The sequence below is a fragment of the Takifugu flavidus genome, chromosome 9, assembly GCF_003711565.1.
Source record: "Takifugu flavidus isolate HTHZ2018 chromosome 9, ASM371156v2, whole genome shotgun sequence".
In the NCBI taxonomy this organism is placed as follows: domain Eukaryota; kingdom Metazoa; phylum Chordata; class Actinopteri; order Tetraodontiformes; family Tetraodontidae; genus Takifugu; species Takifugu flavidus.
This window is the reverse complement of record NC_079528.1, coordinates 15,001,654-15,025,970: the sequence shown is the minus strand read 5'-3', so window position 1 is coordinate 15,025,970 and position 24,317 is coordinate 15,001,654. Positions and strand designations below refer to the sequence as shown.

The following is a 24,317-nucleotide window of genomic DNA, read 5'->3' as shown; positions in this document are numbered from 1 at the left end:
TCTGTTACACCAGAATCTGTAGCTGCCATGCTAGTTATACTTGTTATGCTCATTTAAATGAATAATGAAGACTTTGTTGTTAAAATAAGGATAATTTATGTTTAAAATGAGGGAATGTATTTTTTTATGTCATGATGTAATTATGCTCGAACAAATACTCTAGGTCGTTTACTTAACGGAACCAATGTTGACCGGTCAGGTTTCCTGGATTTGACGTACCGTTACCATGGTTTCATAAATCACAAGAAAATCATCTGTTTTATGTATACATATTTACACTGAAATATAAAATGGGTAATTTGCCAAAGCACAGTTTGACAAGAGATTTTTAAAAAATATATTAATTATTGGAAAAGACATTTTCAACTTCGGACAGATCGAGGCTCCGTCCACTTTTTTTTTAAAAAAAAATCGTTTGAGTTTATTTGTTTTAGTTTTGTTATCCACGCAAATACATGAAGAAATGCATGTTCAAATTTCATGGTCAGGTAAAGAGTTGCTAGCACTTTGCCTGCATCCTTCCAATCTATCATACAGTGAAAGGCTAATTATTTTATTTTTCACCAATTAACAAGACATCCCAATGAATATCCCATAGCCCAATTAAATATTCCAATTTATTTGAAAATGTGTCTTTTAACATTCTTAACATTAAATGTCATAACAAGTAAATATCTCTGACAATGCATTCACAAAAGCATTATTCAAAATATATCTGGAGTAGAACTGAAAACACACTAAGCTTCTGCAGAATCAAAAATCAAACATCCCAAATGATGCTCGTTTTAGCATCTGGAACTCTGGTTCCCCACAGGAAAAATCAGCCAAGTGGTGCCTCAGGACTGCAGAGGCTGTTTCAGTTCAAAGAGGCCAGTTCCCCCTTTGACCACCTTTCCCACCACCAAACTGGCTGATGGGGACACCAGCCTGTCATGTGACCCTGGAAGAGAAGGAAAACATGTAGGAACAAAAGCACTGAGTACATGACCTAGCCCTGTCCAACAGTTCCTGAACGTACTAATCCATCACCAACATTCATGTAGCAATAATCGAGAAAACAGGCACAGCGCTTAATTTTACCACCATGGCTCATGCATAGTGTCTGTGTAGATTCTCAATCATCCAGGTCATAGTTATCCAAAGTAACTGGGCTTGTTTGGGTTTTTTGTGATGATGTTTCACCTTCTCTCCAGAAGAACTGAAGAAACCTTCTCTTCAAGAAAAACCCCAAGAAGTCCACTCAAGCATATTGTATTTTTTCTGGTATGTATCTCATCAGTTGTAGTTGGCCATAAGAAGGGACTGATAACTGATCAGCACATCCTCGGGTATGTCCTGCAACTGGCTATGATCACTGCTGCTGCTACTACTGCTACTGTTGCTACTACTGGCTATGATCACTGCTGCTGCTACTGCTACTACTGCTGCTGCTGCTACTACTGGCTATGATCACTGCTGCTAATGCTGCTGCTACTACTGGCTATGATCACTGCTACTGCTACTACTGCTGCTGCTGCTACTGTTGCTACTACTGGCTATGATTACTGCTGCTGCTGCTACTGTTGCTACTACTGGCTATGATCACTGCTGCTGCTGCTAATGCTGCTACTACTGGCTATGATCACTGCTGATGCTGCTGTTATTGCTGCTACTACTGGCTATGATTACTGCTGCTGCTACTACTAATGATGCTGTTGCTGCTGCTACTACTGGCTATGATCATTGCTGCTGCCGCCGCTATTGCTGCTACTAATGCTGCTGCTACTACTGGCTATGATCACTGCTGCTGCCGCTGCTATTGCTGCTACTAATGCTGCTGCTGCTGCTGCTGCTGCTACTAGTGGCTATGATCACTGCTGCTGCTGCTTCTACTGCTGCTCTGCTACTACTACTGCTGCTGCTGCTGCTCAAGAGTTGTTTAGAGGACAGAGTGTTTGAGGTGCAGAAAGGATTGTCACTCGAACAATCAGATACACACACATGCACACGTCTGTAGCCCATCTTCTTGAAGGTAATTCAGAGTTGATGTTCTTCATTCGCTGGTTGTGAGCAGTGGATAATTTAGTGCTGCCTCTACTACCTGCTCTGCTACAATCTGAACCAGTCTGCCCAGTCTCTGACCTCTCACATCAACAAGACACCTTCATCTACACCACTGCTGCTCCCTGAATATTTCCAATCTCTGTAAAGCCTGCAGATGGTTCTTGGTTAAAATGCCAGATCAGCCCTTTCTGAAATACTGAGACCAGCTCCGTATGCCACCAACCACCAGCCGTGTTCAAAGTCACACAATCTCTTTCTTCTCGATTCTCATACTGGTTTGGACTTGAGCAGGTTGTCTTGACCATGTCCACAAACCTCATGGAGCCGAGCTGAGCTGTGATTGGCTCGTTAGATGTTTGTCAACAACTGAACAGATGGCCCTCATGAAGTGGCCAGAGGGTGGAAGTAAAATAAAACTATCGCTTCGAATGACAGCAGCAGCAGAGCAGTAGCAGCAGCTACAGCAGCTACAGCTACAGCAGCTACAGCTACAGCAGCTACAACAGCAACATCCTCCAGTATTTTCTGTCAGCCCTTCACATCAGTCCTTACCCAACATGGTGGCCTGCTTGATGAATCTATAGCTGGTCTCAAAGGTCATCTGCTGGAGGGGGGAGGAGTTGGAGCAGATGGCGTGACGGTTTAGTGGCTTATAGATGCCTTCAAAGCACATGTAGTCAGCCACGAGGGACAGATGCCTGGGGTCCACCTCAATGCCTGCGTGAGCACACATACAGGTGATTCACCGGATCCGTTTACCTTGAAACTATGTTCTAAACTAGATTTCTTTTACGTACCGTAGACAGCAAACACATCTTTGATCTCCTTCTCGATCACTTTCAAAGCCACTTCAATTCCGTATGTGGTTGCCATCGTGTGCACCTCGTTTGAGTAAAGCCTGTTTACGTCCAGCACCTACAGAAACACACAAACGAAACAATGAACGCACAAAAAGTGTATACAGCCTCATGAACTGAGAGGACTGAGGTTTGGAACCTTCAGCTTCACACTGAGCACTTATGACATATGACATCAAGCGTGTTCATCTGAGTGTGGAACACCAGAGAACCCAGGATTCAGCCAGTCTCACATGCAAGTGCCACAGTTAAAGCTATGAAGACGGGTGGTGACAGTCCTGCTCAAACGTCAGACATCTGTGGCTGATGTTTAGAGCAGGTGTGACCCACATGTTTGACCAGCTCCTTACGTCAGAGTGCTGGAGAAGCTCGTGGACATTGATGCCCTCTGTGTTGAGGACCGTCTCCTTCTGCCCAGTCTTGGTGGTGGTTTCACTGAGCAAACAGCGTGTGAGTCCCCTGGTCTCCATGACGACAGCATTCTGGGCCAGTGTTGTCAAGAGTGACGTCAAATCCAAGTGCACCTTGTTGACAGGCAACACCAAGTCCAGCTACAATAGAGAAAACATTTTCAAGAGGATGAGGTGGGCCTCAGGTTGTCTTCTACAGCTCCAATCGATACTGACTAAATGGAAAAAGCCTGTGTGATACAGCGCCAGGTGTGGGATTAAAACCAAAACCCAAACTTGTTCCCTGGTCTCATTAGCCTGCTGCAGCACTTTGGTGAAACTGAAACCCTTCTCCTGCTGTTCCACATCTCTGCTCAATATCAGAATTCTGAAGTCACAATGATTTGTAGAGTCTCTTTCGGGTGTCAAATAACAGCGCGTCTTCATAAGCTGAGGGAACGCTGTGAGACGCACCTCACACCAGAGCTGGTGCTCTTGATCGAAGGAGTATCTCTGGATGGCGGGGCTGACCTGAAGGACAGCATTGACCCTCATCTGATGAGAACTCTCTTCCTCCTTCCTCCCGTCTCTCCTTCCTCTCACACCAGTAGCTTCTGGTGTCTCTGGCCGAACCTCCTGCAGATCGTTCTGCTCCGTGCTCTCCTCCTCCAACTCCCCCTGATCCTCTTTGTCCTCCTCGTCCGTCTCTTCTTCACTTTCATAGTCAACCTGCAGACACATGGTTGTCCATGATGGTGCTTCATTTTTCCAGAGGTTTCCCTAATATTACAGTGGAAACTTCTCATCATCAGCTCAGTGGATCGGGCTTAAAGTAATCAATAACCAACAGGATCATCTATTGAATTACAGAGTTCTACAATGATAAAAGACACAGATCAGCAGAGTGAAGAGCAGCAGCCGTGTTCTGTGAGCCCACAGCAGCCGCTGCTCAGCATGTTCCATCAAAAATAATTTATTTTGTCGTCTGAAAACTTTCAGTCGTCATCTTATTTTAACATTTACATCTCACTGCTATTTTCATTTTACCTCTTCTGCCTGTTTTTCTTTCTGTTTTGCGTCAGAAGCATCGGCATCTCCTTCATTCCCCAAGTCATCCACGACCTCCTGCTCCTCCTCGCTCTCCCGGTCACCTGCCTTCAGTTAAATAAAGTACAACTTTTTGTAGTCAAGCTCACAACAGATGAGACACAAGCAGATGTTGACCAAATGTGTTTGTCCAGGTACCGGTGTGGAGCCAGCTGCTACGTCACCATCCTGATCCTTGTCTCTTGTAGTGGCCTTTCTGGTCTCCACAGCAATGGAGGCTAGCTTAGCATGTCGCTTCTTTATCACTTCCATGAGAAGAGAGAAAAACCTGCCCAACACAATAATGACAGATTGCTATCATGTTAAGTACGAGGGCACACTCCTGCACACACACCTGCTCTCCATGTAGGACAAGATCTGCTGCGGTGACAAGAGTTTATCATCAGAGTAGCGCTCCGGATGCAGGAAGTGGAAGGTGATTCGGAACGTCCGTAACCGCTGATTTTCAATCTGCAACGTCTCAACGACATCAATCTTGTGCAGCACCTGTTCTCGCGCACACATACACACACAAACACACCCTGTTACACCAGAGATACTACTAATCTCCTGAGTTATTACTGCTGAATCCCTGAAACATGGGGCAGGTGATTACCTCTGTCAGACAAACCCTGCTGAACTTCTTCTGGAGAGTCTTGGCCTTCTTCAGGGCCTCCTTGCTGTTCAGCACTGGGACGCTCATCATGGGCGTTTTAATGTTGGAGCTGGCCACCATCAGAATCTCCCTCAGACTGAACACGTGGAAACAAGAAAACTTCATGCTGAATGCTAATAAAGACAAAACAGGCCACAATGCAGCTTCTAAGCCTCCACTTCTCAGATTCTAAATATTCTAAGACTTGTAGAGACCATGTAAATGTATCCTGGGCCAAATCTTTAACACTGTCTTCCTACAAACATCTCCACAGTGTAGCTCCTAAACCCTCTCACTACATCATTACGTATGAAGGTCAAGCTCATGCTTTCGACCCAAACACATGCTTAGAGCTGAAAGAAGAAAAGAGAACAGGTGGAGGCTGCAGGAGGTAGTGTCAGCAGCCACTGGGCCAGTCCTGCTGGAGCAGCAGTAGACGAGAGAGCCGTGTGTATTTGGGTGACACATGTGTGTGCTGGCGTTACCGAGGTATTCCTAGAGTCACATTCATCTCTCCTCTGCCAGCAAAGTGAAAGGTGTTCAGGGTCATCTGGGTGGAGGGCTCACCAATGGACTGAGCTGCCAACAGACCCACAGCTTCACCTGCTTCACAAAGCGCTCGCTGCCACTTATAGTTGAGCAACTGTTGGAGGCTGAACACAAACACAAACAGTCAATTTCGATGTGCTCCCTCAACGGCTGGAGTCAGACAGCTCACGGAAACACGTGATCATGAACGAGCCATCTTCACACTGACACCACACCTTAAGTCAACTGTGAAAGTTCATCTGGTTGTTCTTTGAGTGATTTTCCTTTTTTTTCATCATTTCAGTGCACCATGGTGGAAGGAGGAGTGAGAGACCAGGCGACAGGCTCGAAATGGCCCGGGAGGCAACTGGCTAATAGAGTAGATATAAAAAGACCAATGCGGATGAGCTAATAATCTATTTTAGCATTACAATTTGGGCGAGTTAATCAGTCATTGTGAACCTGGGCTCTGGAGACGTACGTCTCTGTTGGGACCTGGACCTGTGGGTGAGAAACAGAGGCTCACCGTTCATAACCCAGTTGACCACATGGCTCATTGTCTTGGAGACAAAGGGACTGTGGCAGGTGACTCTGAGATTATCAGGTCATATAAAGGCTCTGCTCATCCTCCTCCACCTCATCTAGACCACCCCTGGGATCCCCAGCTGTGGAGCTGCAGCTGGCTGTGACCTGTTTGTCACATACCTCAACACTTTGTCTCTACCCAGTCCTCAGGACTCTACCCGTGTGGGAAGGACATACTCCTAAAACCGTGGTGAGGAGTGTTCCGCAGCCAACAGGGCAAACTCCAGGTGATTGTTCTCACAATAAAGGAATTCATTAGTGGCATTAAATGCTGTTAGCTCATGTTCAATACTGTGCACTGGTCTTTGTCCATGAGTGACTCCCTGATCCACAGGAAATTAGGGTATATGATTTGCTTTAGTTACACAGAGCTGAAGCAGAAAGGAAGGCCTAAGTGATCAGTTAGTCAACACTGTTGTTTAGGCTGACTGCAGAGCGATAAAGCAGGAGTGAAGAGCACCTGTGAGCATCCAGAACATCCTCCCTCGGCTGGCCTCGCTCCTGAAGGTATCTGTCAGTGATGCTGTGAAAGGTCTCAGACACTGATCCAAAGCAGACATCAGGTCTAAAGAGACTGAGAGTGGGCTCAGGACAGGCCGCCGTCTTCCTGCTGTATTTAGATCTGCTGCATTCTTCCAGCGAGTACCACTGCTGCAAGATCTGACAAGAGTCCATCACAACTCTGGAAAATATAGAAACTCCAGCAACAACTGATGTTGCATGTAGCTTACCTGTTGCACAACAGCACTTCTGCCATTCACACTGTCAGCTTCTGCACTTTGGCTTCTCTGCTTTACTTTGGGCAACATCTTCTTGGAAAAGAGGAGGAAGGCTCCTGATGCACAAGCAAACAAGCTAAAGTAGCATTTAACAAAGGGGCATTGCTTCCTCATGACAATCCTGCCGTCATTAATTCATCCTGCTATTCGCAGAAACATCAACAGTCATAAAGTTCAAGGAATTCTGCATGATTTGGTGATGAATTTGCTGTCTTAGCCAAATCATTCTCTGATGGAACACAGATGTGACACTTCAATAGTGTGAGGGGACAATATTTTGTTACTAATAGAAATGATTTTCTGTACCTTAATTTTTTTGCAGTTTGTATGGAAATCTGCTACAAAAAAAACTAATTGAAGATATTGATCTTGTTGTAGCACATTTATACAAGCGATGAAGGGAAATCTAATGATTTGATTATTCCAAAGACCCAGCAGATAAAACCCTGCTCATTGCAGGACAGCAACCTGAATGATCAGCCAGAGAAGACAGTTGTTTAAACAAGGTTCGAGGAATCACTGCTAAATGGGGGGCTTTAACACGTGGCTGAGTTCTCTCCCCAAACAGATAAACAACGAGTCAATCTTTAGGATGAGATGGGGACTGATGTTTCTCTGTGGTTTGACTTGATGGGTCAAAGTGGGCAGCAGAGGGAGGAGCATAAGGTTAGACAGAAACACGTGTTATTTAAACTGAGCAAAGGGCAAACTATCTGTCATTAACTAGTGAGGCACCTATCCCAGAGAGGCTCGTAGAAAAAGATCAAATGAGTCCTTAAAAAAATTGAACTTCTGAGGCCTGGGGTGATTTTTGGGATCTACCTCTTCGAGGATTCATCAGCTCCCTCTTTTTTCTCCAGCGCTGGATGGAGGCAAAATGTTTCTCGGCAGCCTGAGAGTCCAAACGTCTCAGGACTTCATCCAGATTCTGGGACTTCTTGATGACCTAATAGGAACAGGGATAAATATAAGTACTCAACAGTCCTTGGCACCCCCCCGGAGCATCTGCTGGCATGCTGGGGAAGGGAGCTGGGGGCAGCTGGAGCAGTCCGTCCTTTAGTTCCAAGTCAGGCCAGACACACAAACACACCCACGCACAGCTCTAAGGGAGTCAGCACATGTAAATTTGGGTTAACAGTTTTGAGCCAAATATATCAGGACAAGAACAGGATTTCTGAACACCTGCATCTCGAGGCAACAAAGAGGATGGAGTCTGTCCAGACCATAGACACACACAGGGTCACTGGCCGTTTCTCAACACACGTGTTTCTCAGTCCTTGTGCTCTCACACTCTTGAGAAACATCATCAGTGGCCACCCAGTACGGACGTCCAAGATGATACTTGCGTTGAATAACCACCAAGCTTTCGGGCAGGAACTCCTGCTAAATGCGTGTACTGGCTGCAGATGCTACAGGACTGTCAGTTCCATAATATTAGTGTCAAATATTTTGTTCTGTATGTGGACGAGCTGCCAAAAGCAAAAATAATAGAGGAAACAAAAACAGGGAAGGAGGAGGCAATGAGAGAAGCTGTGGTGTAATGTTCTAAGAGTAGATGACTCCTACAGCTCTGTCTTCTTTCTTAGTTCTGATCCATGGCTGCAAGCTACATCCGTGTATCAGTGTGCTAGTAACTATTTAACAGCACCTGTTGTGATGTGGTACTTTTCAAATAGAGAACAGAAAAGCTTAGTTTTTGGGTTGTGTGTTCGTGTTCATGGAGGTTATCTCTCTCTGCTAGGCTAATGCTCCTCCTCTGGAACACACCCAGGAGTTTTTCAGGGGGCTCTCCAAGTACCTACACCAGAGCAGGGACTTGGTCATGCACTTTTAAAAGTTCCTCTTGCTTCTCACATCAAAGGTTCTTGAAAAAGTCCCAACAAACTTCACTAACCCTTCTGATAAAACAATTGCATCATGGTTATTTACATGGCTTTGATATCAGCAGTCTTACCTGATAGTTTTCCTCGATGAAGGGGAACTGCTTTGGCTGCAGAAACTGAGTTTTGGGGACGTCCAGACCATCTTCACCATACAAGAACTGGATGACAGAGCCGTCGCTGTCCCTCACCGTTAGATCATACTGAACCACCAGACCTTCCAGATGCTTAATGACACACCTAAAACAAGAAGTTTACAGGACTTTGTTGTTAACAGGGGAGGGGAGGGGAGTGGAGGAGAGGAGACCATTTCCCAGTGGGGTGACAGAGGCCTGTCAGGTGATCATGTTTCTGGACCCCGGCAGCCTTAGCCTATAGCAACATAACTAAGATGTTAACTAATAATTAGACGACCCTCTAAATATGATAACTTGTCTGTCTATGATAGTAACTGGAACTACAGAATTAGTAACAATAAGCTTTTTCAAAGAGGTACGTTTTAAGTCTGATCTTAAAAGTGGCGATGGAGTCAGCCTCCCGTACCTGGACAGGGAGCTGGTTCCATAGCAGGGGGGCCTGGTAGCTAAATGCTCGGCCCCCCATTCTTCCCCTAGAAACTCTGGGAACCACAAGTAGACCAGCATTCTGAGAGCGGAGCGGTCTATTGGGCTGATAAGGTGTCTCTAGCTCCTCCAGGTAGGATGGAGCTAGGCCTCTGAGGACCTTGTAGGTCAGAAGAAGGGTTTTAAAAATTATCCTAAATTTAACGGGCAGCCAATGAAGAGACGCCATTACAGGAGTTATGTGATCTCTTTTGTTAATACCTGTCAGAACTCTGGCTGCAGCATTTTGGATCAACTGGAGGCTTCTTAAAGAGTTGTTTGGACACCCTGATAATAAAGAATTACAATAGTCCAGCCTGGAAGTAACAAATGCATGGACTAACTTTTCAGCATCATGCTGCATCAGTAGCTTCCTGATCTTTGTGATGTTCCTCAGGTGAAAAAAGGCACTTCTAGAGATTATTTTAACGTGTGAGTTAAAGGAGAGATTCCTCACAGAGAAACTAGATGTAAATGAGATACCATCTAGAGTGATCATGTGATCTAATCTATGCCTGAGAGGTTCAGGACCAAACACCATGACCTCAGTTTTTCCTGAATTAAGGAGAAGGAAATTTGAGAACATCCAAGACTTTATGTCTTTAAGACAGGTCTGAAGCTTCACTAACTTCTCTGTCTCCTCTGGTTTCATGGATAAATAAAGCTGAGTGTCATCAGCATAACAATGAAAATTTATTCCATGCTGCTGAATAATGCTTCCTAAGGCAAGTGTGTACAAGGTGAAAAGGATTGGTCCAAGTAGAGAACCTTGTGGAACTCCATGGCTAACCCTACTGTATGAAGAGGGAACGCCACGGACATGAGCAAACTGGTATCTATCTGGTAAATATGATTTAAATGGTCATGGTCACGAAACACCTTGTAGACTTGGGCTTTGTGATAAAAGAGTGTTAAGAGCTCCACTGGAGCAATGTGCGCTTTATGTCCCTAAAGGCGACTCATGTCCCAAGGATACAGGTGCGACCTGCTGTCCAGGAGTGCGCCGATATAAGGGGAATGGCTGCTGCACCCGCAGGTCATGGAGCAGATACGGGCACGCTACAGCCGCACCAGGACATGTAGGTACCATATGTACCATATGTGTGAGACCATACCTCTGTAGGTATCCCGATCTGGACGTCTTCACAGCTGTGTCAACCAATCCTTCTCTACCAGCCATACAGTGGAAAAAGAACTCCTGCACACAGACAAGTCTTTATTCAGTGGAATCCAATAACACAAAAAACAACACCAAAAATCCATCTACTGCTGCATAAGTATACATCTAATGGTACCTGTGGTTTGATGCCAGTGAGGAACCTTCCTGAAACAAAGCCGCCTGCACCCGGCGCAGGATCATATGGTTGGAAACAGGGCAAAGATTTCCCAGAAGGCATCAGTGGAGGTCGGCGACCCTCTAACTCGATCTGACCCAATAGGCAGGAAATCTGTAACAACAGTTCACAAGATAAAAAGTCAGTAGAACTTCATCAAAAGCCCCTCATCCAGAATATAAAATAATCTCAGATGTTTATTTAATGTGAAACAATGAAGAGATGCTCTCTCATAGCCTTTCTGTTATGTTTTGAAGCCTGGAGGAACTTTTTTGAATGAAAAGAAAAGGTGCTTTGTACCCTTTGGACCCCCTTTTGGACTCAGCAGGTCCAGGTGCGAGGTGAGATTGCACCGGCCGCAGTTCTGCAGTTGATACATGGTCTGTCATGGTCAAGGAGCTTAAACACCCTTAGGGACAGGGAGAGCTGCTCTGGCACCCAGGAGGAGTTCAGAGTAGAGTTGCTGCTCTTCCACATATGAACGAATGTCCCAGAACAATTGGTGTGTGGTGGGTGAGCAATGGAGGCCAAGGTGATCACATGGCTCTTTGTCTTGGAGACAAAGGGGCGCACCAGAACCCCAAATGTCCAACAATCCACAAGGTGTGGAAACCTGAGCCAGCAGATGCCTCTGGTGGACTGTTGCAGGTTACTCTGAGGTCATCAGGTCATATAAAGGCTCTGGTCAGCCTTCTTCCTCTCTCTCATCTCCACCACTCCTCAGGACCCCCAGCTGTGGAGCTGCAGCTACCCAGCTCAGGCAGCCTGCTAACAAAAGCAGCTACACTCCCCTTCCTCACCGCAGTGACGAGAGAGCAAGCAGAGGAAAGATCAAGATCCTGCAAAATAATGCGCCTACTCTTCTAGGCAACAGGAGCCATCCAGCAGCAAGCTGCTAACAAGCCACCTCAAAGGAGCGACCAGTCTTCCTCCACCTCCAGGACCACACAACAAAGTCTGCTTTTTAACTGGATTTATAACTTTTCCCAGCTTGGCTCCACACCAGGATCAACAGCTGAAAGAGCAACACGCTGGAGTGATCGTTTCTCCCTCCAGGACTGGGAACACCAGCTGGGCCCTAGTCTAGCTAAAGTAAGCTAAGCTAAACCCAGCCTTTCATACTCCTTATCATATTTCACCTATGCGCGTGACCTAAGCCAGCAAATGGTGTGAGCGGGGGCAGGGTTCAGACAGACACCCCAGTGTATTAGTAATGTGTAGAGAGATTCTATGTTTCCCTTTATTCTTGTTATAAATGTCTTCTAAAACATACCTGCTGTCTGTTTGATGCTGAATTCAGAATCACTGTCAAGCTCTCTGTTAAAGTCGTCATTTCGGTTCTCGTTATGAAGGTTATTATTAACCAGAGTGCTAAATGAATATCATAGGATATTTTATGAGACCGATTTACAAATCTGCTCTTTTTTCCCCATCTCAGAAGGGTGCTGAGCTGAGGGGATCTAACACACCTGGATCCAATCAGTGAACCATTATATTTGATGATAATTAATTATTAATGATGCAGGTTTATAACAAAGCACAAGCAAGGATGTATACCTGCATGGTGTTTACAGATGATCCCTTAGCTCCCGACTGGACCATCAGCTGAAGGTTGTTGTCAGGGAACGAGGTGTGGAGACCCACTGGCATGCATACCTGTGACAGATATTTGAGTCTTCAATATAAACATCTCCTTGCAAATGTAAATTCCCTCTGGTTATAAAACAATGTAGAGTCCAGCAGGAACATGTTATGTCCATGTTTTTAGGATATGTTCAGGTGTGGCGCTGCATGTCAAGAACGCTTGGTCTACAGGTACATTCTATGTTCCTACACAATGTGGCACAAATGACAGTGAGATTTCTAAAAAAAGAAGGCTCATGGCAGACTGTGGCCTTTTCATTGGAATAAGAGGTCAACAACATGCCGAAGGCCCACTGAGGCAGGTGGAGCCGACAGTAACACATATCTGCAAAGGATTGAAGCAGCAACGAGTTTAATACAGTCTCTTCTCCAGCATCCAGATTTTGCTTTCCTTGTTTCCAATATAACCTCTGGCACAGACCTTGATGGACCGTGTCAAGTAGGATGGACATTTAACGTTTATCTGAGCAGATAAGAGATTTCTAACAAGAGTTGTTTGCTCACTGATGAGATTGTGTATTGATTGTCCAATATGCTTCTAATGTTATTACATGAAGAGAATGTAACAGAGTACAGTCCCCTCTCCTTTAGGCTCAAAGGTTTTGATGGTTCCCCAACACTCCATGCTTCTCACCTACCACCCCTCAGAACTCACTCCTATACACGACATACGAGAAAGGCTGAAAAGTACATTTCCATTTGAGCATACTTGAACGAATGCATATGTGATCAGGGTGAAGGAGCATGCGTCTTCAGATCACCTTGTTGATGTCATTGTTGACTTGATTAGCCACTTCCTTGAACTTGTGGTCAACCATGATAAAATCTCTCTGGTCTGGGTTAAGGTGAGCGTCCTGCCAGCGACCCTGAACCTCAGCCTGATCCATACAGGAGGGCAGGTTAAAGGTTGCCTTTAAAGCCTGAAAGATGAAGAGGAAATGAGCAGAATATTTAAAGTAACAATCAAAAAGCACCGTCACAGGACTATGGGAGCACCTTGGACAGCCAACCTGACCATGAGCCTGTGAGTTAACAGCGTAACACAAAACGAGCCTAAGGTCAGCATAACATATCTGATTAAGTTAATAAATACATTTCAATTATATGTAGATCTCCTCTCATGGCCCAACAAAGTGAAACACAATTAAAACAAAGGGCCATTAATCATGACTGATCTGAATTTATCCAGCATCACAGTTAATAATTGAGGAATTGAAGGTGCTTGACAGACTGATGGAAAAACACCCTGTGGATATTAAATTAACAATCATTATTACTGCATAATTAATCAAAATTACTGCTGCCATCACTGACTTTGGTGCCAATCTTCAGCGACTGTTGAATAATTTTCTTCCTCCTCCTGTTGGCGTTGGGTTTCACCAAGATGTCCTCCACACCTACACAAAAAAGAACATTATTCCGTAAATCAAACGTGCTACCGTCGGTCAAACCGGTGGTGGCTTGAGCTCCTAACCCAGAGTGAATCCCCTGAAGAGCTGCAGGTAGGCCGTGAAGAGTCGTGCCAGACAGCTGAGCAGGTTCCCACTGGTCTCTCCTCCATACAGCTCATAACAGCAGTGGACTAACCCATAGGCCGAGGAGCCGTAGTGAGCTTTGTCCAGGACTCCTACCAGCAGCTCCCCCTCACAAATCACCACCTGCACTCAGAGCAGCACATGCAAATGCTTTTAAACTGCTTTTGATGCTTTCAATGTAAAATCATTTGTATTTTACAAGATTTGAGTAAAACTAAATATGCTGTCATTATTCTGCTACGCTAACTGGTGCTGTGGGTGTTAAAGGGCGTTGCCACACATCAATGAGCCTTTTCAATGTGGGGTAGCTTCTCTCAGCTGTCAGTACAGCACGTTTGTATTAATGCTTTAAATAATGAGGCTGAGGAGGAGCAATAGGAAGCAGAGTGCAGATTTCACACCAATTCGCTTTTCTCACATTTTTTGTGGCACTACCGGTATTCTAAAATTTTAAACATTTTCCTCCCAGACTACACTCAAAACAAGCATTTATTAAAAGACAGCCTTGATACTGCAGCACATCCCAAATGGTAGGCACATGTGTTCAGATCTCCCGTGGGAGGCTTTGTTGGCTTCTCAAGCACATTAAGACAGTCCTGTGTTAGCTTGTCTGTGTGTTCTCTGCATTGTTGGAGGGTGACCCTTCAGCAGTGTGGTATTTTTTTTATCTAGCTTTAGAAAAACATAAGTCTGTTTTCACTTGGTTTTCCTGAACTACTGAGCAAAGAGAGCCGTTTGAAATGTTTATTTTAAGCATGAGGCTGTGACTTAACACAACTTGATGAAAGACAGGTCCTCCATGCACCGTGTGTGTACCTGCGAGTCGCACATGTTGTCAGGGTTATAGCCTGGAGCAGAACGTGGTGGAACCTGAATCCAGGCTTTACTGGGGATTTTGGACTTTCCAACCAAGTTTAAAGGGATGGCATTGTGTGGGATCACATTCAACAGGAGCGTCGACACCAACTGCAAGACAACATCAATACAAGCTCTTCATGCAGAACAGACGTATTATTGCATCACAGATATTGATAACATGTGACACATCAGCACTGGAATGGAACCACTTATGGATGTGATGTGATTACCATCATAGCAATGATCTAATACAGTAATATGTACACACACACACGGACGTGCAGTAATCACCTGCTTTCCGGTCCACATTTGCTGCGGTTTGAAGATGGCGGGCGGCAGTAGTTTGATGCGGCCTTGCTTGTCGGTGAGACCTCTGTAGACCAACTCAGTGTACTGAGCTCTAGTGAAGAAACAGCCTCTCAATGTCATTCTGGTTCCAGACACCATGTGATCCTGAATCAGCCCTGCTAAAGGTTTACCATCCTGTTGGAGGAGGAAATAGTTAGATCATCAAAAAATTAACACAGAAGAGTGCATCTGAAAATGAAGTGGTCTCCCATCCAGATGTTCATCTTTTTGCTGTGGCTTGTTTTAGGGGGTCAGATCACAACAGAGAGCTAGAGAGGTGCACCACAGCCAGACAGCTTTGTCAGGAGGCTACAGGCTGTAAGTGGACACGGACCTGGCTGCTGAATCATCCCCATTGCTTCTCCTCTTCCACCTCTGCTCCCAGACTAACGAGAGGCTCATATCAGAGCCAAACAGTGGCATTACAATGTGTGTCCAGAGGATGCTGCTTGAGACCAGAAATGAGACAGCTGGACCTCATACCAATCATTATTGTGGGACTTTTCATGGATAATCCCCTGCTGACTAGTTGGTGTGGCCATGTGACCTGACTCAGGTTCTCATGTGGCCCCTGTAAAAAGTAACTGCCTACCCCTGTCCGAGAGGGAATAAGGCCTGGCTTTCCAGGACAGGGTGACATCATCCAGAACATTGGACAGTCTCTTCTTTTTGCCGTGACAGGGGTCATGGCTGCTGTAATGACACCGAGTGGAGGCTGAGCAGCCATGTCCCGGCCTGAGGCAGGTGGAATAGAGACAGGCCCAGTATAGTGTGAAGATGCTAAAATCCTACTAGAAATTTTAAAGTAAGGCATTACATCCAGCCTACATGTACTCTAACATGATGCTGGAGGGTTAGAGCAGATTAACTCTGTGCAAAGATATAATGTAGGAACAAATGCAGGGCGTGTGGTACCCACCTTTGGGACAAGGTACTGATGGGCAGTGCTCACGAGCGTGTACGCCTCTGCTCTTGCTAGCTCACTTTGGGGAAAGTGTGCATTCATTTCATCTCCATCAAAATCGGCATTATATGCCTTACAGTTGGCATAGTGCATCCTCAGCACCTGTGATACAAAGATGAAAGAATTCTAAATGCTACAATTATCATAATAAAAGAGGAAAGAGTTCTCAAGTGGTGGCCTGAAGAAATTATAGCTGTGAATAGTCAAAATGGACCCCCAGCAGACATGGTACCTTCTCTCCTGGTAGGATTCTTGCACAGTGAGCTTGTATGGAGGGTCTGTGAAGGGTCGGCTGTCTGTTCAGTAACAGAACATCTCCATTCTTTATATGCCGATTTACCTGGACAGGTAAGGAGGAGTTCAGTGCTGCTGCTCCAAGAATCTAATAAAACTTAGCTTGAGGGTGTGTTGGACTTACAACTTTGATAGGCATTTTATGAGGCTCGGGACAGGGAGTCAGGAGCTGCTTTGCCACGGCTGTTCTTTGTGCCGTATTGGTTGCTGACAGAATGGTCTTCCGACCATCCTCGTGAATCACCATGGATGCACCAGGGTGGACATTGGGCCCATTCAGGACAGCCTGGCGAAGCTCTTTCACATTCCAGGGAGTGACAGGTTGAGGATAGGTTAGTTTAGTAGCAAAAACCTGGGGAGGGACAGATGTTACCATCGTTTTTACAGATTAGTAGAAGGATTTCAAATCTTAAACACACGCACTCCCCGGAGTTTGATGGTGATGTGTTACAGTTATCAACTGCTACCCAAACATGCTGTCATAAAATGGTGCTTTAGCAAAGTTGTATATTGGACCTACAGCATGTTTTATTTTTCCCTACATTATAACATTCAGTTCAGTTTTCCTTGGTCCGTGTTTTGGCTCTTTAACAAGGCTGTAGAGCCTGCAGACATGTGCATCTAACATGACTAACTCATGGCTTTTCTGTTGCAGGGGTCTTGTGAAGACGCCTGGGTGTCTTCAGAACTACAGAAGGCTCTCACATAAGAGCTGAAGCAGCTAGTTCCGCCCCATGTTCTGCTACAGCTCCTACCTGCGTGAATGACAATTATCGTGGACATGAGGCCTTGAAGCAAATGGGATGTACCAGAGGTATTCCTATCTCGTTGGTTCCGATGTACATGTCTGGGCAGATAACAGATCTTGCAGCAAAGTCCACTCGTTTTCCCATCATATGTTTGCGGAATAATCCATCCTTCTTCTCTAGAATCTGAAAGAAAGGAGGTAAGACAAAGCAATGGAAAGGAAGGGCTGGCTCCACATGCTAATACACACCTGCCTGATTCCAGGGTATTTCTCCATCATCATTTTGTCCATGTCGCTGTCAAACACGATGTTGACGTGTGTCTGTAGCCGGATCCAGATATTGTATAATTTATCAGTTAATGTCAGCCCATGGATGCTGGACAGGAAGGTCTGGTCTTCCTGATGTGGAGCCTGAGGAAATCAGCACAGGATGGTTTTATAGAAGCTGGACAACAAATGTATTTGCTCCGAAGGCATCAGCCAACATCATGGCCAGACTATGCGCCACAAACTGGGGGTCATCTTATACTCTTTCTCGGCTTCTGTCAACATGTGTGGCATGGTTCATTTATTTAAAACACAACCATCACCTCCGTTTCCACAGCAGTTTTCTCTTCAGCTATCAGAGCCATAAGTTTGCGAATGGTCCCACAGTCTTTCATGACAGCCTGCATGTTGACAGTCTGACCATTGGTGAACATCTGGTCGCCCAGGCGATTGACGGGACGATACCTGACAGAAGAGCCACGGTTGGGAAAAAGAATACAACCATTAGCTTCATAATACATATTTTTACAAAATAAATATTTTGGTCATCACCAGCCTGTCTGAACCCCCCCCCCAGGTAGATACAGATGAAACATTATCCAGCTACACGAGGCTATCAACTCCGATCAGGCTAACGAGCGTGACGCAGCTTCGTCACAGTTGGGGATTTATCAAGAACTAACACATGAATAGCTCTCATAGACGTGGCCATCTGTTTTTTTGACATCATTCTCAGTACCAGATGGAACGGGCCATTATGAACAACCCCTCCTCAGAGAGTCAGAAGCCGTCTTCTTCCAGTCTAAACACTCAGGCGGGACCATCCATGGTGAGGGAGGTGACACGGTGGACTTCCCCATTAGCCAGGAAGCCAACATCCAGGGAGGAGGCGCTAACCGTGATGGGGCTTTGAGACCGAGTCCTGACCAGCTCTTTACAGACATTCACTTCTCACTGAAACACAGTGTGAGTCCCACCTTCTTCAACAAGTCCCTGCTGTGGAACCAGCTCCCTGTCCAGGTACAGGAGGCTGACTCCATCTCTACTTTTAAGATCAGACTTCAAACCTACCTCTTTGAAAAAGCTTATTATCACTAATTCTGTAGTTCCAGTTATTATCCTAGACATAATTATCATATTTAGAGGGTTGTCTAATTATTAGGTTAATATCTTAGTTATGAATCAGAAACATGATCATCTGACAGGCCTCTGTCACCCCAATGGGTCCTGGCTTCCTTTCCCCTCCTCTCTCTCTCTGTATCCATGGTACAGGTATAGCCACCTTCATAGCTGTACACTGACATCTGATCTCGCTGACCCACTCTACTCTTACACCAGCAATTTGTTATAATTAATGTATTTCCCTGATGTATTCTCTCCTCTACCTGTCCTCCCCCTTCTCCTCTCTCTCTACCCAGCCGGCCATCAGCAGGAGGGTCCCCCTACACAAGCACGGTCCTGCTCAAGGTTTCTTCCTGTTAAAGGGGAGTTTTTCCTTGCCACTGTTGCTTGTTGGGGTCAGGCCCTGGGATTCTCTAAAGCACCTAGAAACAATTTTGATTGTAGCAAACGCTATATACATAAAGTTTGAGTGATTGATTGAAATCCACTTGGTCCCTCACCCAAAGAACCCAGCAATCCCATTGACTTCAGGCCCATTGCCCTCACCTCAGTGGTGATGAAACATTGCAGGAGACTCATCAGCACGTTAATCATGTCCACACTGCCCATGATCGTTGACCTACTACAGTTTGCACCCTGGCCAGACAGACCTACAGACAACACCACAGGCTTCCGATTCCCTGAGACCCTCTCCAATGTGGACAATGGTGAGTGGATTATGTTGCAGAGCTGTTTAGAAAGTGCAGCTCAGCATTTAACTCCATTGCTTCCAGACTTGTGTCTAAGCTGTACCTGCATGGTGGAACCACCAGCATTTCCAGGAAAAACAGGTCGGAACATCGATCTCCCTGCTGTGACGGCATTTCCTCTACTCCAGAAAAAAGGCACTTCAAGAAAAAGCCTATAATGACAATTAAGAGATGAAGAAGAAGAATGTATGATAATAAGAACTCCTCTCACAGACAAGCATGAAGAAGGTGAACATAATGTGGTAGTACCTTCATTCTCCCACAGTTTGTTGGTGTGCTCTCGAGCAACACTTGCAGTCATGTAAAATCTCTTGCCAGCCATCATGTCGTCTACAAGACAAAAGCATTGGATGTTTAATGCTCCTAAACAAGAGATGCTGCTTAAACCACTGCTCACCATCCATTTGGCTGCCCACTGACTCTCCTCCTGGCAACGTCACAATCAGCTTACTATTGTGTTCACGACGCACCACATGTCTTCCACTCCTGAACACAGGAATATGAACAGCGCTCATCAGGATTTGGGCTTTGTTTAGTCACTCTTAAATGTTTATTTTTTATTTCTGAAGAGACCTGCAGTGAGGGCACTTCCTTGTCTTCATTTGAATCTTCCAAAAGTCATTTATCAAAGAGCTTCTTTTTTCAACAGTGTGTTTAACCTGGAAAAAACAAGGTGCAATTGACATGACCATTTCACTGTTCTAGACTATAACTGCATCCTTAGCTGGTCCAAAGGAGCCTGTACTCACCGGTTTGGAGTCTTCTGCATCTTTACAGGTCATTGCAAGTACAGATGCCGTAAAGTCTTTTAAAATCTTTTCAATCTCATCTCCAGTGGCTTTGGGGTTCTCCTCCAGGTGCTACCACACAAACAGACAGTGAGGCAAAATGTTAATGTAACATTTACTGACATCAGAAAGGATCCCCTCTTTTATTCTTCACCATTAAGAGCAGACCTGGTTGAGAAACTGCTCTATCTGGTAGACCTCTTGAATTGCTCCATGGTCCAGCAACTTCAGCTGGTTCAGCAGCAGGTGGAGGGCGGCCCGAGGACACGTTAGTGAGTGGCACACCAGACAGGAACCACGCAGCAACAGGTACAGTTTCTGAACAAAGGAAGGAACGTTATCAACATGAGTGTAACGGGGAGCGTCTTCGAGAAAATGATTTTTGACGGAGAAACCAAAGCTTTCTGAATTACTGAGTCGATCAGGAGCTATTGTGTTGAAATGCCTTTCGATCCATTTGATACTTGGCAAAAATCGGAGAATCAGTAGGGAGAGCTTTCAGACAACATTAAAGAGAGCAGTAAACAGCCAGTTTTTCTTCATCTCTACTGGATAGTCATATCAACAAAGTCCCCTGGGTGGCCTGAGTAACCCTGAGTGGCCCCCTGGCTAACCTGGACACGCGTATATATTATGGTGCTACCATATTCCTTCTATTGCTCGCAAATGTCAGTAGGTGGGATTCTAAAATTGCATCACTTGCGGGCAGCTTTACATTGTTGCTGCTGTGAGTGTCTGCTGTGCAAGACCAGAACCCTGCGATTCCAACCAAGTAATGAGGAACTGAGGTGAAACATCTCTAACAGAAATCCAACTGGACCAGCCTATACTGGCATTCAGAAGAGATGAAAGGAAGATGAGTGAATGTGGCTGTCTGGCTGCACGGGAGCACCATTCCTCACCAAATGTGCTACAAGGGTAGCAACCACCCTGTTGTTTTACCAGCACTCCCCCAACTGGTCCAACAGCCTCAAAGAAAGGGAGAACCCTTTAGAGCTGCCTCAAATCCTAATACAGTGGGACCTCTACTTACGAAATTAATTGGTTCCAGAAGTTGTTTCGTAACCTGAAAATTATGTAAGTAGAGATGCATTTTCCATGTAAATGCCCTAATCCGTTCCAAGCCCCCAAATATTCGGACATAATTATTTTTATAAATCATAAAAATGCATCAAAACATGTAACAAATACATGCTACAATTAGATTACTGCACAATAAATGTAGGAATTCAGTGCAAGGCTTCTCCAGGAACAAAATGAACTTTATTACAGGCTAATCTTACATTTGCCGTCATTACTAGCAACAAACGTTAACACTTGTGGTAACACCGCCATCTAATGGACAAACATACGAACACCCACAATAAATAAAAGTTAAACAAAGGCGTTGGGATACACACAAACATGTACATATTGACGTCCCTCCTAGCCAATGGGATGACAGGAAAATGCTCGGCAATAGCCAATGGCAGAGCAGCTACAAGCATGTTTACGTTCGCTAAACTCCGCGAGCTGCGAGTAGCAGCGGTAGCATATTTTTTCCTTTCGTATCCTGACATTTCTTTTGTAACAAGAGGAAATATTTTCCCGTTGAGACGTTTCGTAACCTGAAAATTCCGCATGTAGAGACGTTCGTAAGTAGAGGTCCCACTGTACCATTTATCAGGATTCTCCACTGGAAACAATATCAACATATGTAATTATTTAGTTTTGTTTTTGTAAAATGGTGGAACTCATCCATGAATTTCAGCTAGAGGGTGGGGGTCACATAAGGAAGCAGGTGCTCTGGCTGCAGACCCCCTCTGTAAGCCTGACCAAGCCACCAGCTCAGGGACCGTACTCGTTTGGAAAGCTGGTATCTGAAAGGATCCTCCTACTGACAGAGTGGGAAATCCTGATCCAAAGGTATCGAAGTCCAAAGAAACAATCACAACCCATCATTGTTCACAGGAAATTTGCCATTTTCTTTGTTTGATATCAAATTGTTTGGATAAAATATATTGTTTGTATAGGTAAAGACTTTTATCATGAAGAAACTCTAGACGGTGTTAATATCATGACTGCTCAGGTTTGACATACATCAGCTTCACCACTAGCAGCCTCTCATTCTATTAAGGAATAATCCCATCTCCTCCAGATCTGCTCTCAGCCCAACCAGCACCTGACACTTGAAATCCCAGCACAATGCAGAATCTAAGGAGTTGGCTCACAACACTGACAACTGAGCAGGAGAAATCGCCCACAGCCTCATGTGTGACTCCACTGCCAGAGGCTCCTGTCAGCTATGTTGCCATGGGTGACCAGCCATGGGCCCTCGTCGAGCATTTGGGATTCCATGTCTGGATACTGGAGCCAAGGTACGAGAGATCTAGCGGTAGCAATATCACAGACACGGTGCTACGATGCTACTTTGTGAATAACCACACCCACGAGCTGTTGCACGACGTTAAAACTTTAAGGGGATATTTGGAGCAGCCGCGTTGGACTATCAGCACCCTGGAGCGGCGTGGTGGGTTAGAGGAAGCACTAACGCTGACTGTCACGTCAAACAATATGACAATCTCATCAGATCTGTTTGGTACCGCACAGAAACAGTCCCCCATGAACAAGACAGCCATACTGACCACAGCGAAAATGGTATAAAAACTCAGTCCATTTATTTGTCATGAGTAAGGACTTAAGGGCAGGCACCAGGACTCTTGGGCAACCCCAACAAGGACTGTATCGGGAGGGTCTACGAGATGAAACCAAGGTCAAAATTTTCTGCCACCTGTGGTGTCACTGCAAGAGTTAAATGATAAAGTACACTTCAAATTAAATTAAACTCATGTCACAACCACTCATCCTAAACTAGACTGGCTTGAGCCAGATGAGGGGATGGTTCATGGGCACCTGTGGGCCCAGCACCAGGTCTAACCACCACCTCGTAAGCCAGCAAACCCCTGAAGTTTCTCATGCATGTTGAAATGTGCGACTGCGTGACACTGCAGAAACACGCGTGATGCAATGAAGCTTTATGTGAGGAAGAGAAGATCGACCTGCTTTGAAGGCAGCATCTCTCACCCCCAACCACCCCTCAGCCTGTGCAGCAAACAGGCATCCCATCCAGTCAAAAGCTGTGTTTCCACCACTGGCACTGCACATCTGGACTCTGGCAACATTTCAATGTTTTTCCTCCTAATATCACAACTTTATTAATTGTATTATATACCAACAGCATATTGTTACCATTTACCCAGCTAAATAAATGCCTGTTATGAAAGTTCCTGGAAATCAGGCAGGAGAGAGGGCTGATTTGTAAGACCACTCACATCAAAGAAGAGAGGGTTGTACACAGGAAGAGGAAGCTCCACATGTCCCAGGTGTCCTGGACAGTTGTTGAAGTCCTGATAGCAGGTTGAACAGACCTGGCAGATGCAGGACACAGGAAGACGTGAGACATTCCTCAGCTGTGAGGAAACCCTGCGTGATTTCAGGGGGGGACTCACCTCTTTGTGATCTGCTGGTCCTAGAGCCAGATCATACAGGCTGTTTGGGGCCACATTTCCAACTGCATCGAGGAACCTGGCATTAGTGATGGCTTTCACGCTCAGTTTCCTGGACAGGGCAAGACAAGCTTCAGGATTTACCACCACACATTGACATTCAATTATGGGATGGATGAAAAGCATCAAAACAAACATAAGGAATATATTAATTACAATTACAATTACACACTGCAGTGTTTAGACAGAAATATCAAACAAGACTAACATGTGGTTCACAGGTGAACAATAAGTTAACTCAGTATTGGTTCCACAACGGAAAATCTTTTTGGGTTGTTTTTACTTTGCAGTAGGCAACAAGCATATTAATAGAATCGGAATAGGCATCTGAATTAAGTGTACTACAGAAGCCCCAGCATGTCCAAGCCCACGACTCTGTTCTGGTCCCCTTCGCAGTCATTCCCAACATGCGGGCTGAAACTTCCATGTTGCAGCGGAGCCGCAGACGTCGCGGCGTCTCTCACCTCAACTCTTCGGCAGAGTAAACACCGAACGACATGCTCTCCAGGCGCCGCCACGGCACATCTTTCCCGAACAGCATTTTCAGACGATTATCCCGTGATTGTGCTGTTATTTACTCATAACATGTCTCACAGTTTGGTTCACATGCGACGCAATGATGCTGTGCACGCGCACGTGGGAGATTCCTGTATGTCAACGCATATTGTCGAGGAAAGCCCCGCCTTCTCGTTGCATACGTCACTTCCTGTTATCTAC

The 24,317-nt window shown here is 45.4% G+C and overlaps 1 protein-coding gene across 2 annotated transcripts; it reads right to left on the bottom strand.

Moving 5' to 3' along the window:
• Positions 1-414: 414 nt before the first annotated feature.
• On the bottom strand, positions 415-24,296 carry polr1a (RNA polymerase I subunit A). Of its 2 annotated transcripts, XM_057044003.1 has the most exons (37): positions 24,065-24,296; positions 23,544-23,652; positions 23,367-23,462; positions 20,224-20,373; positions 20,017-20,127; positions 19,841-19,926; positions 19,665-19,753; positions 19,517-19,597; positions 19,311-19,419; positions 17,720-17,861; positions 17,379-17,540; positions 17,191-17,313; positions 16,506-16,733; positions 16,320-16,427; positions 16,043-16,189; positions 15,067-15,258; positions 14,734-14,883; positions 13,857-14,040; positions 13,697-13,779; positions 13,144-13,302; positions 12,296-12,394; positions 10,700-10,852; positions 10,520-10,602; positions 8,877-9,042; positions 7,745-7,868; positions 6,875-6,978; positions 6,604-6,803; positions 5,516-5,683; positions 4,992-5,127; positions 4,731-4,882; positions 4,535-4,664; positions 4,337-4,444; positions 3,764-4,018; positions 3,251-3,451; positions 2,841-2,958; positions 2,596-2,760; positions 415-940 (listed from the first exon to the last, which is right to left on the bottom strand). In XM_057044003.1, exons 1-37 carry the CDS (start codon positions 24,139-24,141, stop codon positions 837-839), a joined length of 5,052 nt encoding a protein of 1,683 aa, XP_056899983.1. In that variant the 5' UTR covers positions 24,142-24,296; the 3' UTR covers positions 415-836. The 2 variants fall into 2 exon arrangements, with proteins under 2 accessions (XP_056899983.1, XP_056899984.1); XM_057044004.1 differs by lacking the exons at positions 23,544-23,652; positions 24,065-24,296 and having other exon boundaries at positions 20,210-20,373.
• Between the last annotated feature and the right edge of the window lie 21 nt (positions 24,297-24,317).